We start from the raw sequence: 13706 nt of genomic DNA, 5'->3' as shown, positions 1-13706 counted from the left end.
AAAGTCGCCATTAGAAAAATTTTCCTAAAGCACAGTGGTTGGTGGTTAGACCAACCTTGTGGGGAAGGTTAAATAGTTACAGTGAGGTTCAGGGATGATAATTTAATTTTTAATGCTAGGAAGCTAGTGCTCATGGGCTTTTGAGACACACGGTCAAGGTCTGAATCACTGTTTTGCCATCTATTAGCTGAGAGTCCCATGGGCACATAATTTAGTCTCCCTGTGCCTCAGCTTTCTGAGGGTTGTTGAGAGAATTCTGTAAGATTAGCTTTCTAGTGCTCAGCTCAGTGTCTGCCAAATAATAAATGCCCGGTTAATTTGGGTTTTTATTGCTGATAGTGTTATTATCATGATTTTTGCTAATTACCATGGCTGCCATTTTCATTTCAAAAACATATCCCCTTCAACAGAAGCCTAAAGCACTCTCTCTTAAACAATCCAAGTCCAGGCACTGGATCTTGAACTTTTGGAGTATCCAACAGCTTGATCAAGATGGAACAGTGAGAACTGTACTCCCACTGGACTAATCACAGGACAGCAGGCTCTGTGTCTGTCCCTCTGGTGGCTTTTAGCTACTTGAAGTGCAATTATACTACAAGGAAGGAGCAAGGCTCAGAGCTCACTGATGCTTTGATGCTGGTGGGTAGATAGAAAGCATGTGGCTACAGCTGCTATGTCCTACAACCAAGGCGTTTCTAAAGGGCTACACGTCATAGCCCTCAAAGCTTCTGAAATTGATATGAAGATGGTTATTATTACACCATAGCCCACAGTATAGCCTTCCAACTATTCGACTAACTCTTACACTCTCCTCTCAGAGCCTCTTCCTTCTCCAATGTCCTTTTCCTACTCAGCCTAAAGATTTCATATGAGGGACCCGTCATCAAGACAAATTTGGGGATACTTTTTAAGGACTCCAGCTTGATAATTTAAAGTAATGTCTATTTTTCTCCTCTCAATTACCATATAATAAATCAGTGACATACTTATATCCCAAGAGGCCTTATATTCTACCTCTCTTAATAAACAGCTGCTAACTTTCTTTGTCATAGATGCTTCCATTTACATTTGAAATGAAATAAACCATCACAGATCAAGCTAAAGTCCCCTTTATAACCAATTAGCCCCCTGACTCTCCTCCCTCTCCAGAGGAAACGCTATCCAAATTTTATTGGTATTCTTCTAGTCATTTCACACCTGTGTACCAAGATGTAAATTTAATTTGATTAATTTTTTTCCTCTTTAATATTCTTTAAACCTTGAACATCCTGCCCTTTGCTTTCATTGTAAAAGAAGGCAGTTCAAGCATAGATAACCCAGAGAAAATTCTCATTCTTTCTCTGTCTGCAACATTTTCTTAATCTCAGCTTTCCTATCTACTAAGAAGAAAATGAATTCACTTTTTAGGTGCATCTATTCTCCTTAAGTCAATGAGTTTCTATCATGGTGTTAATAAAATAATGACATGACCAAGTACAGGAAGAAGGAAAGAACCTATGAATGGGAACTAGGAAGCATGTTGAGATAAAATGTGGATAAATCAGAAAAGGAAAAATTCTTTTTCCCACTGGTCCAACCAGAGTGGCAATAAAAGCATAAGCAGAGCAATAGGACCCTCAATGTTTTGAAAAATAAAAGTTGGAAACGACACTGCACTTGGACCAAATTCCTCTATTTAATCCTAAGGATATTGGAATTCCTTTGCAAATTCTTTTTCATAATATTCATTTATTTGAAGTAGTATCACATTCTCCAGACTAAATAATTATAATTTCTTTATCCTTCTCTCAATAAATGTCAGTTATAATATATTCAAGATGTTTAGGGCTTCTTTGTTCAAATTCTGAATTAATTTATATACTCATATTTTGGATCCTAACTGAGCTAATCTCTGTAATATTTTAATAGGGTGATAAAATTCATTTTTGTGACTATGACATATTTGAATCTTGAATAATTATTTCCCTCTTTGTTAGTTTACTCTTTCCTGACTACATTTGTATTTCAGCCCTGTCTCACATTAATAAGTATGCTAAAAGGATATTATAATTTTTTTTAGCCAAGAGATATTCTGCATGAAATATTTTTATGACTTCTCAGTATGGCAAATTTAGGCATTAAAATAAATCTCTCTGTCACAGTTAATGTTTAATCTGGATTTCTGTATTACAAATAGACATGTTACACTGTATTTATTTAAAATAAATGCCAGTTTCCTCAGGGTTTCAAAGTCACTGTGGTGCAACTCAATATATTGATAGTCTGATACCTTTCTTAGCTGTTGGTTTTTCTTCTGTTTCATAGCTGTTGTTATCATTGCATTTACTTGAATAAAATATTCCTTCTGAAGTTGATAAGGTCTAGAATGCCCCAGAAGGACTAGTGGTTCAGAATGCATTAAGCTAGAACCCTGAGGAAAATTTGACCCATAACGACATTTTTCCTTAGGCTAAGTATTCTGGTTTACTAACTACCCTTCCTGTATCTTTACCTTCTCCATCTTCATGGAAGGTTCTTGTTCTTTTAAATGTAATGTAAGTCATCCAAACTTTTTTTGAAACGTTGTCACATGTACTAGAAAATATTCTGGTAGAAATAAGTACCTGAAGAATCTGATCCAATGTAAATAGAACCTTGAAGTGGAAGGGACCCCAGAGATCATCTAGTGTTGTGTAAGACAAAGTTAATACATGCGACAAATGTAATTTAAAAATTTTAGTAGCCAATTAAAAAAGTAAAAAAAAACAGGTTAATAATATGTTTTATTTAATGTAATGTATTCAGAATATTAAGTGCCATCGATATAAAATTATAAATGAGATATTGTGCTTTATTTTTTATACTAAGGCTTCCAAATTCATTTACATTTTTAGCAACTCCATGTTGACCAGCCACATTTCAAATGCTCAATAGTAACATACGATAAAGGCTATCACAGTGGGCAGTGATAAGCTAGACAATTCCCTTGTTCTTTGAAATGTATAACCCACATCAAAAGAGGACAAATGGCATACCCCCAGTATCAGCTAGTCAGTGCCAGGGCCAGACCTAAACCCAACACTGGTTCCCAGTTCAGCCCTCTCCCATCTTTGTTGTAGAATTAGGTTGGGAGCTTCAATGAGATTGTGAGCACTCAGTTAAGATAATAAAAATCAACTTTGGACAAGCACCTACTATACTCCAGACATTATAATAGGACTTTATCATGACTACTTAGAACAACCTTGCAAAAGGACAGAGATTGTTATTCCCGTTTTCAGAATAATATCTAAAAGCTCAGAGATTATCAATTACCTCCAAAGTGGCCACATTTAGATTTGAAAACCGTTCTGTCTGGCCAAAAAGCCTGGTGTCTTTTCAGTGCATTGAAGCCCTTTCTCTCCAATCTGAGACCCTCTAAGAGTGCGATTCCAAGTGTGGTCTGAGGACCGGCAGCATTCATGTCCCCGGGAGTTGTTAGAAAAGTAGAATTCCGAGTCCTATTCCGGACCGATACACTGCATTTTATCATGATTCCAGGTGTATTGTAAGAAGTCTAAGACAAGTCAACAAAATCCAAATCTCTCCGTGAATTGAAATAGTTTCCCAAGAAAATAATAGATTTGTACCCTGTCAGCACATGGCAGATACTCAGAAATAACCTTTTGGATTGATTTGAAATAATGCAAGGAAAAGCTAGGTTGGACCTTTAAGGTAGGAGGAACAAGAATAAAATTTCTGGTTAAAAATGAGTTTCTGGAACTCAAATCTGGAAGTTACAAAATACTTCATCTACCATGACAACACCTGCCCCCTTCTCGCTTAATCTCTTGTATTCTTCCTAGGCCGTAGGTATGTGAGCTTTTGTTTCCACCAGATTCCTTGAGGGAGTGGGAAATGTTGATTTAACTGAGTGGGAGTATGTTAACATTACAAGGGGAAATGTGGTGCAGCAGCATCCTTATCACAAAAAGCAACCGATGGGCCTAGTAGAATTGTCAAGGCGTGGTAGTCCACGGAAGGATTTGCAAATCATCATGCTCTGGTTCCCAAGAGCGCCATTCATTTCTTGCCATTGGGCTCCGACTCTGATTGGTGTTCTTAAAAGAGGCTCTCGCTATTGAGTCAAAGGTAGATTGTGTATTTATTCTGAACTTCTGCCATCACATTTTTCGTATTTTCCTCATGTGCCATGATGCCCTGAGCTGTTCCTGTCACTCAGCAGGAGGCAGTTAATTAAGCAGGTATTAACACATCTGACGTTCTGGGTAGAAAGTGAAGAATGGGAGCAGCACAGTTCCTCTCCAAAAGGCTGAGTCCGCGTGAACCCCCTGGAGCTGAGGTGTTTTCCTCCTTCCCATTTCTTAACTCAATGGGGCATCGCCAGCTATGTTTGCCTTTCAGAAAACAACAGCAGTGCGATATGTAATAGCCGAGCTTCTAACCAATATTTCATTGTGTCATACAGGGACCGCGCAAGCTGTGTGTTAAAGAGATGAACAGTGGCATGGCGAAAAAGCAGGCCTGGCTAATAAAGAACAAAATCAAGGCGTTTTATGCTGCAGTGGCTGCAGATTGTTTCAGGGATGGTGTCCGAAGTCTCCTTCAGGTAAGGCTAGCATTGAAGGAGTGAGTACAGAGGCAAAGGACAATTAGCACTCCACGCTGATGAAGCTCCCAGAGCAAATGGACGTGGGCAGTCTAATGTCAGAGATCAGTGCAGATGGATAAGGATTACATTTTGAATTCCTGGAGATAGGAAAAGCAAAAACAAAAGCGGAGAGGCTCTATTACAATCAGCTATGAGTCATGCACTGGAAATGGGAAATGAGGTTGCCTTTGGCCAACAGCATACATCCTGTCCCCATATTTATTGAAATGCAAATTTGTTCTGATGGTTGACGACACTCAGGATCCTATTAAAACTTCAAACTATTTTTGCATCTAGCAATGCTCAAGTGAAACATTCTTTTCCTTTTTTCTTTTGCAAATGGTATGAGGGCAGCTGCTAGGCTAAATAAATGCCTGGTGATCAGGATGTAAAATCTCTCTATCCTTTTAAATTATGTCCAGGATGTTGACTAAAATGTAATAATTTCTGTGGTTCAACACTAAAGCCTACAGGTCTCCCATCTTTTCTCACTCATTATGTCTTTTTTCCTCCCCTTCTATAGTAAGTATATAAATTCTTCCCCTTGTTCTGATCTTCATAATTTGGAGTGCCAGTTTCCTTAAAATAATCCAAGAGACTTTGGCTTTTTAATTATTCTTGCATTAACATGGTTGAATAGCCCTGATTCTACATTTACCGAATGAATAATTTAGCTTTCAGAACGGCCACACACAGGAGGGTCAACGTTCCAAACAGCATCCAGATAACTCTGATGCTGGTGCAGGCAGAAAAGAAAAAATATGGCTCACATTGTAATATTTGGAGATTAAGAGTCTTCGATGCATTCTTGTCTCTGACATCCTTGACGAGCACGTGTGCAGTGGCTGCACAGGCAGAGAGCCCATTTCTGAAAGACCTATTACCCCAGTGAGCCTCTCTTCATCTGCTAACCCATAGAAATAGAGGTCATTGCAAGATGCTGATTTTTCCTTCAGTCTCAAGCTACTTTTCAGTAGCTCTTTGATTAAATATGTTGGGAAGGTTACACATTTAATGTAAAATTATCATAGAAAATTGGAAAAGTAGTAAAAATTTTCACTGGAAATAGGACAACAAACATAAAAAGAACAGGGAGAGAAAAGACGTAGGCATGAAAAACAACTCATATGAATCCAGAAGGAAAAAAGACAGTGCGTAAAGCTTGTTCTCATGAGTTTCTTCAAAGAAAAGTGGAGTCCAGAGAGGTCATGACAAAGGGCAGGACAACATGGTAACAAAGGGAGGCACTGACAATGATACCATGTTAGATAAAGCCTTCTATGAATCTATGAATGACCACATCCCCAAACTGTAGTCATGGGAAAGACTACATCCATACTGCCATATATCTGCCCTGGGCCAAATGAGCTATTCTGTTACCTGTACATTTCTAAGAACAATATAGAAATGTGGTGGAAGCAAAGCTTATTTTAGGAACCCTCCATCAATGCTTATCTTCTACTTGCTACTGTCCTCTCTAAAACTTCCTGTTCTGGTCATTTGTTTCACTATTTTCATGATTCAGAATGCCCTGCCTTCACTCTTACTTGTCAACATCTCACCAACTTGCAAGATCCAGGACAAATGCCACCTCTTCCATGAAGCCACCCATGAATCCTCAACTGGAATTCAGGGTTTCTTTATGCTTCCATATGAGTTCCTAGTGCATTTGCACTTGAACTAAAATTATTTGTGAATATCTTGTTTCTTCCACTTTATTCTAAGCTCCTTAAGGCCAAAGAATATGTTTCACTATCATGCCACAGCACCTAATATAGTACTTTGCAATTAATAGGTGCTCAATAATATTGCTGGATTAAATTTAATTAACTGAAAGTCATATCCTGTCATCTAATGGGGGGAATGAAACTTCTGATATGGAAGATGGCTATTAATGATACTGTCATATAAAAGAATTGGGTTCTGGAAACACAGCTCATTTACTCTTCAATAAATAATGTAGGTAGAAGTTTCAGTGATTTTGTATATAAGAATTTTCCAAACATGGATTTTATTGCTAATGACATTATGGATATAACAGGTGGAAATTAGCTTTGAACCACTAAGTTACAGCATGCATGCCAACAGTTAAGCCAACCCTCACTTGATTTTAAATTATTGAACCATTTTAATGAGTGTGTCAGAAGAAATGCAAATGACTGCTAATTTAGAAAAGCTACATTTCTGTCATCTAAAATCCATTTATGGCTGAGATGATTTAGAACTAATCTTTCTATTTTATGCTTGGGTATGGGCATGAAGGACATGCACTGAAATGTAATCTAATCTTCCGAATCATCAGAACATTACTTCAGTGCTCTTTCAGACCTTATTTTTCATTTGCAGTGGTGGTTTCCTGGTACAGTAAGGATTGCCCATGTGTTTATCTCCTCTGTTTAGGCCTCGGGCTTAGGAAGAATGAAACCAAACACTCTGGTGATTGGATATAAAAGAAACTGGAGGAAAGCTCAGTTAACAGAGATTGAAAACTACGTGGGAATCATACAGTAAGTGATGCTTTCAAGATGTGTTGCTTATAAAGCACTAACCAGGGCAGTACATGACACTGTTATACCAGATTCAATTGCCCGAGAAGAGGACATTCCCCTGGTACTCTGAATTCTCTACCAAACCGAAAACACAGCCAATAATAGAACTCGAAGGAATCATAGTATCAGAGGAAACAGGATGGGGGGAATTCGGTGTCAAAGAAAAAAGTCAACATTAAGAATTAAACCTTAAAACCTATTCATGAGATTAAAAACAAAGGACAGGTGGTTACTAAAGGAATTTTTCTTTCAAAAAAACTGGAATCTTGGACTAGCTGGTGTGCCCAATCAGTCATTATCTTCTTCTGAGTCTTGGGGAACGTAGTCACTAGCCCAAAGCCTCATTGTTGATATGACGGTGCCATATGCCAGTTACCTCTGCCATGTAGCAGTGTTGGTTAGTGTACAAAGAGTGAGTTTTCAATAGTATGTGACATCTGATCCTTAAATATTGGGAGAGTCTTGGGATAAAGATAATAATGATAGTCATTAAAGGATGAGTGGGCACCAGGCTAATGCCCTTAACATGAGCTACCCCATTTAATTCTCACAAGAAGACTTTGAAGTAAACACTACTATCATTCCCATTTTATAAGTAGAGACATAGACATTAAAACTTAAAACATGCAGAGGTGTGTAAGTGACAGAACTGGAATTTCAACCCAGGGTCATCAGAATTCAAAGTTGAAGCTCCTGACCACAGGTTATGCTGCCTCAAGAAGTACTTATACAGCCTAAGTGTTGCCTGGCTTCTTGCATAAGAGAGGACAGAAGCTACACTTATGAAGAGGCACAAGGCATCCTCAGTGACCTTTCTAGAAAATTGATCCTTTCTTCCAGGCTTGAAAATACTTAGCCAGATTCATCTCAAGGGAGGCAATGTTAGCTATGGTCAGCAGCCATCTGTGTCAATGGCTCTGAAAATGGAAGATTTCCTCCGCCCAGGCCTGGCTTTGCTCTGACTTCATAGCACAGGGTAGCAAACATGCCCCGAGATGTCTGAAAAGTCCATAATAAATCCTCACCCATTAAAACAAGCATACACTCAGTACTTCTTGTACCAGGCTATGTCCTCTGGCTCCTGCTAGAACGAGCACCACGTTTGTCATCATTTGGGGGAGATTTAGGCAACATAACAAAAGCATTCTAATACTAGTTCCACTAAAAAGAAGCATAAGGAAATAATTTTTACCTTCTGAAATTATATGTATTACTGACCAAACAGAAATTCACTTAGCCATCCTCCTATAGGAAACCCATGCATTAAATGCATTCTCCTGAATTGTGTTCCACAAACATACAAAGTCTGATGCCACGTGCTGCCATCTGCCTCCTGCTGGGGCACCAGAATTTTGCCAGGCTCAGCAAACAGCATCCTGATAGGTTCAGAATCACAGTCAGTTGCTGGCCTGACATTCTTGGAAATGGGTTTAGATACACTCTCTGTTATCCAGACTTTTCAGTACAATTTCATCTTTACCTTTGGGGGGAAAAGGGATGTCAGGGCAAGAAATTTTATCTTCACTTTGGGAATGAAAAGAAATATGTAAATCTTAGTCATAGAGTCCATTATTTGATACAAAATTACCTGGAATCATATTCTAACCTCCCTACCATCCCAAACAGTTTGGAAATTCAAAGAGATCAAAATAATCAAACCTAGTAATATTAAGCTGAAGAAACTTCTGACTTTTACACCAAATTAATGATTAATCTTTTGGGTAATAAAGTTCAGTGTTAAGGTGGCTCAAATTTGTATGGTATAAAATTTAGCTGGCTTGGTAAAGTCAAATGACTTTACTACCATAGCCATGGGGTCAATACAGAAGGAAGGCAACCATACAACCATATTGTGTTATATTTCTCTTTCTGATTTTTGGGGCTGTTTTGTTGTATGGCTTAAGGCACAGTTTTATTGATATCATAAAGATATTTTTACAATAGTTTAGTACTTTACCATTTTTCTTTGAATAAAAGATTTTAAATACCTGTAATATTCTTAGGTACGATATAAGTTTAATCTGTACTAGTTATTGTTGGCTGCGTTAACAAATTATCTCAAACTTAGTGGCTTAACACCACACAAATTTATTAGCTTAAGGTTATGTGGATTAATATTCTGAACACTAATTAACTGGGCTAAAATCAAAGTGTGGGCTGGCTATATTACTTTCTGAAGGTTCTAGGAGAGAGTTTATGGCCTTGCCTTTTCTAGGGCCCAGAGGCTGCCCATTGCTCATGGCTCTCTTCTTCCATCTTCAAAGCATTTGATGGGTCAAATCCTTCTCACATCACATTACACTAACCTCTTCAGCCTCCCAGCTTCACTCCCAAGGACCTTGGTGATGGCACTGGGCCCGCCCAGATAATCCAGGATAATCTCCCCACCTCAAGGTTCTTAGCCTGATCACATCTGCAAGGTCCTTTTGCCATGTAGGGACATACTCCACAGGCTCCAGTGACGGAAATGTGGGTGTCTTTGGGGGTCTGAAATTATTCTGCCTAACACAGAATCCAAATATTTCTGTGGAACACATTGCCCGCTTTTTATAATCTAGGTCAATTAGAAACAAGATTTATCAGGAATTTACTTTGTGGCAGTTTTACTAGAATGGGTCTATTTTGTTAAGTAGAGATCACGTATGGTTTTGCAACCAAAAGCAAATGAGTGTTACTTAAGTGAAAAGTTAAAGCAGACAGTAGTGAAATGTGAGGCTGCTGATATAAGATCCTGACTTTAAAAGCCCTCATTTGCCATATTAAAAAATGTGGATCATATTCTGTAGGCAATGAGGAGGAACTATTGAGGAGATGTAAGTGAGAGAGTAATGTGGTCAAATTTAGGTTTTAAATCTCATATTCATTTTAAATAAATAGTCACACTATACTGAACATTTTTATATCATTATTTGAAAATGCAGGTTTACTTTGGCTATTGAAATCTTGTTTGTGTACAGTGAGTTAATCACAACCTGCCTTGTTTCTGAGGGAGGGTGACCCAATGAAAGGGCCCTGGGCTCCAGATCCAAAGAAGATTGAACATAGGAACTCCCAAGGGGAGAATTGTAAATGAACTCAAAGGACTCATTGGTTTTCCCCATATTTATGGGCAGAGAAAAAAAATTCTACAAAAATGGAGATAAAAGAAAGCAAGGCTTTCTTTCCCTTACAGATAATCTAATTCTATGTAGTGAAGGCACAACAGCCAACTTCAACAGCATGGGATTGCCATGAAGAAACACTGCTTCAAATGGTTTGTCCAAAGTCACTGGTGAAGGGTTCTCAGAGGAACTGAGACATTTCTAACAAGGAACTTGACGTCAGAAATGTTGTAGGATTCTTCCTCAATAGATAGAGATTTGGCTGATAATTTCCAAGGGTCTTTGCAGTCTGAAAATTCTCTGTTCTCGATAGTTCAGTGATTCTTTTGTTTACATTAGAAAATAATCAATTTTTTCAAAAAGTTATGTTACAAGCTCTTAATTAAAATTTTAGTTGATAGTATGTTTGAGTAAATTGGTTCCAGAGTAAATGAGTTAGCTACCTTTACCCAGAATATGTTTTTTTAAGGATATAAAGGGAAAACAATCTAACAGAAAGCCATCAACTCTTGGTTGTTTTTAAAGTGAATTTCCTTAGTTTAATTACATTAAAATCCTAGAAACAAGTTTACTATTTGTCCAAAGCGGGAGGATTTAAATCACTAACCACTTTGCTTCCACTTTCAGCGATGCGTTTGATTTTGAGATTGGTGTGGTCATAGTCAGAATCAGCCAAGGCTTTGACATCTCTCAGGTTCTTCAGGTACAAGGTATGTACTTTCTTTATTCAACCAACAAATATTTATTGAGCCTCTACTCCACAGCTGGCATGGAGTTCTAGGTGCTGGGGTTAGACCAGTGCACCATATGGACAAAACCCCATAACAGCAGAGCTTACATTCTTATGCTGACCTGAGGTTTGTACACTTCCCTGCTTTCCCCATTGCTAACACAGGTGGCCTTTGTCCTGCTAACCAGAAATATAGAGTACTCCAGGGCTGTCATCAATTATCCTTCTTATAACAAAACCACAAAGCCAGCATCGCTGAAAATAAACACCTTCGGTAAATTAACCTGCCAAATTAATTTCTGCAAGATGTTTCAGAAAAATGAAGATTAATTCTTTCCTCGGAAAACCATGTATTTTGTCTTTAAGAGTCTATGACCTAGTTTACAACTCACATGGAAATGAATGTATCTTGCTATGTGAATCACGAATGTAAGCCAGAGGCAAAATCACTAACTCAAATTAGTGACTCTGCTTCTCTAGGACAGTGGGCCACTCACACAGGATTTTTTAAATTGACCTGCACAGTTCTATTGACTACAGTTCAACTGAAGCTCACAGTTCACTTGACCCGCTCAGTTCAAACCCACATTGCTCAGGGATCAACTACTTGTTAAGTCTTAAAGTTTAAACATACCCTTTTGTGTATAAAATAAAGAACACATCTAAAAAGCCACTGAAGTATTCGGACAGGGAAGTAATCCATGACTTATCTCTTTAACTAAACTTTAAAATGGAGCCCACTGAAGACATGGCACCAAAACAGGATTTTGGGGGTACCTCTTATGTAGCAGCCATGATGTAGGTATCAGTACTGGGTACAATAAGATGAGTAAGAGTCTGTGTCCTCAATAGACTCACAGCCTAATAATGGAAATGAGTATATGATTAGTGTGACGATGGGTATATTTGTAGGGTATTGTGGGAAAGAGAGAAGAGGCATCTAAGAAGAAGGCTTTCTGGAAGAAATTTCCTTTGTTTTGAGACCTCATGGATGAGTAGGAGTTAACTAGGCAATGTTGGGGAAGAAAAAAATGAGAGAGTTTGGGGACTAGCATTCCTGGCAAAGAGGAGAGCAGTAGCAAAGGTGGGAAGGCAGGGGAATGTGGAAGAACGCATGGGCAACCAAAAGCAAATTAGTGTTACTTAAGTGAAAAGTTGAAGCAGACAATAGTGAAATATGAGGCTGCTGATATAAGATCCTGATTTTAAAAGACCTCATTTGCCATATTAAAAAATGTGGATCATATTCTGTAAGCAATGAGGAGGAACTATTGAGGAGATGTAAGTGAGAGAGTAATGTGGTCAAATTTAGGTTTTAAATCTCATCTCTTTCAGTTACATTGGCATGGACTCGGGACTGTAAATGAAAACAGAGAGACAAATAAAAAAAAATATTTTCATAATAATAAAAACTAGAGAGGGTGACAGCCTGAGCTAGAGTGAGGGATGGAGAGAAAAGGACAGAAGTACTTTGGAGGTACAAAAGCAGCATTTGGGGTTGGTTGGATGTGCAGAATTTGAGAGAGAGGAGTGGAAAAAGATTCATTCCTTGGCTAACTAAATGAATGATGGTTCTACCAATGGAAATGGGAAACACAAGAAGAGTAGGTTTAATGAAGGGATGCCTGGTTCACTTTTAAAGAATCTCCTGTGGGAAATTCTACTGGAAATGTCTGATAGGCTGTTAGACAGTCCTGGTCTTAAAAGAGCATTGAGAGCAGGAGATGTAGATTTAGGATATATTATGGGCCAAATTGTATCCCCTCAGATTTCATACGTTGAAGTCCTGACCTCAGATGTAATTATATTTGAAAATGTGATTGTTAAGGAGGTAAATAAGGTAAAATAAGATCATTAGGGTGGGCCTTGATCCAATAGGACTGATGTCCTTATAGAAGGAGATTAGAATACAGACAAGCACACAGGAAAGTGGGATGACAGCCATCTATAAGTCAAGGAGGCCTTAGAATGAAATCAATCCTACCAGCACCTTAATCTTAGACTTTTAGTCTCCAGAACTGAAAAAGTTATATTGTTTAAGCAAGTCTGTGGTATGTGTTATTGTAGCCCTACCAAACTAGTAAAGTTTTTAAAATGAGACATAATAGTGAAGGTAAAACTACAACACTGGAAAATATAGCCCAAAGAGAGGATGTAATTGAGAGCCCCCAGGCACAGGAAAGGGGCCCCAAAGAGGAGCAGGAAAGGAGCTATCAGAGGCCAATGAACCAGAAGTCTGTGGTATTGTGGAAGCCGAGTGCTCAAAGTGAGAAGAATCATCAGAATGGCCCAGGACACCAGAAAACACCAGAAAGATTTGTGAATAAAATGTAATTGACACAGCACAGATAAGCTTAGTGAGAGTAATTCCTGTAGGCCAGTGTTGACAGAATCCAGTTAACAGTGGGTTGAGGAGATAATATGAGATAATAAAGCAGAGAATATGGATGTGGCCAATCATTTTGAGAAGTTTAGATGTTAAGGAGAGGAATGAGATTGAGGAGGTTTACTATAGGGAGAGATAAAGACCTTAGAATAGAGAGAAAGGCATGTTTTCTGACTGAAAAAATGGGCCCAAGAGAGTGGGAGAGATTGAAGATAAAGGTAAAACATGGAGGGCGGGGCGTGGCATGCAGGAATGACCCATGGAGTAAGATCCTGGAGGATCAGGAAGAATCAGGGGAAGAAAGGGATGG

The 13706-nt window shown here is 38.4% G+C and overlaps 1 protein-coding gene across 2 annotated transcripts in view; it reads left to right on the top strand.

The window, feature by feature from the left end:
- SLC12A1 (solute carrier family 12 member 1) overlaps positions 1 to 13706 on the top strand; it is an 86451-nt gene that overhangs the window by 49035 nt on the left and 23710 nt on the right. For both annotated transcript variants that reach the window (XM_070423402.1, XM_070423397.1), the window contains exons 18-20: positions 4448 to 4588; positions 7031 to 7137; positions 10908 to 10990. In XM_070423402.1, the coding sequence (XP_070279503.1) occupies positions 4448 to 4588; positions 7031 to 7137; positions 10908 to 10990 (331 nt within the window). The remainder of the gene's footprint in view (positions 1 to 4447; positions 4589 to 7030; positions 7138 to 10907; positions 10991 to 13706) is intronic.

This window comes from Myotis yumanensis, unplaced genomic scaffold (genome assembly GCF_028538775.1).
Source record: "Myotis yumanensis isolate MYYU_CA2020_CCGP unplaced genomic scaffold, mMyoYum1.0.hap1 SCAF_1, whole genome shotgun sequence".
Classification (NCBI taxonomy): Eukaryota; Metazoa; Chordata; class Mammalia; order Chiroptera; family Vespertilionidae; genus Myotis; species Myotis yumanensis.
Note: the sequence above shows the minus strand (reverse complement) of the source record. Positions and strands in the feature narration are given on the sequence as shown.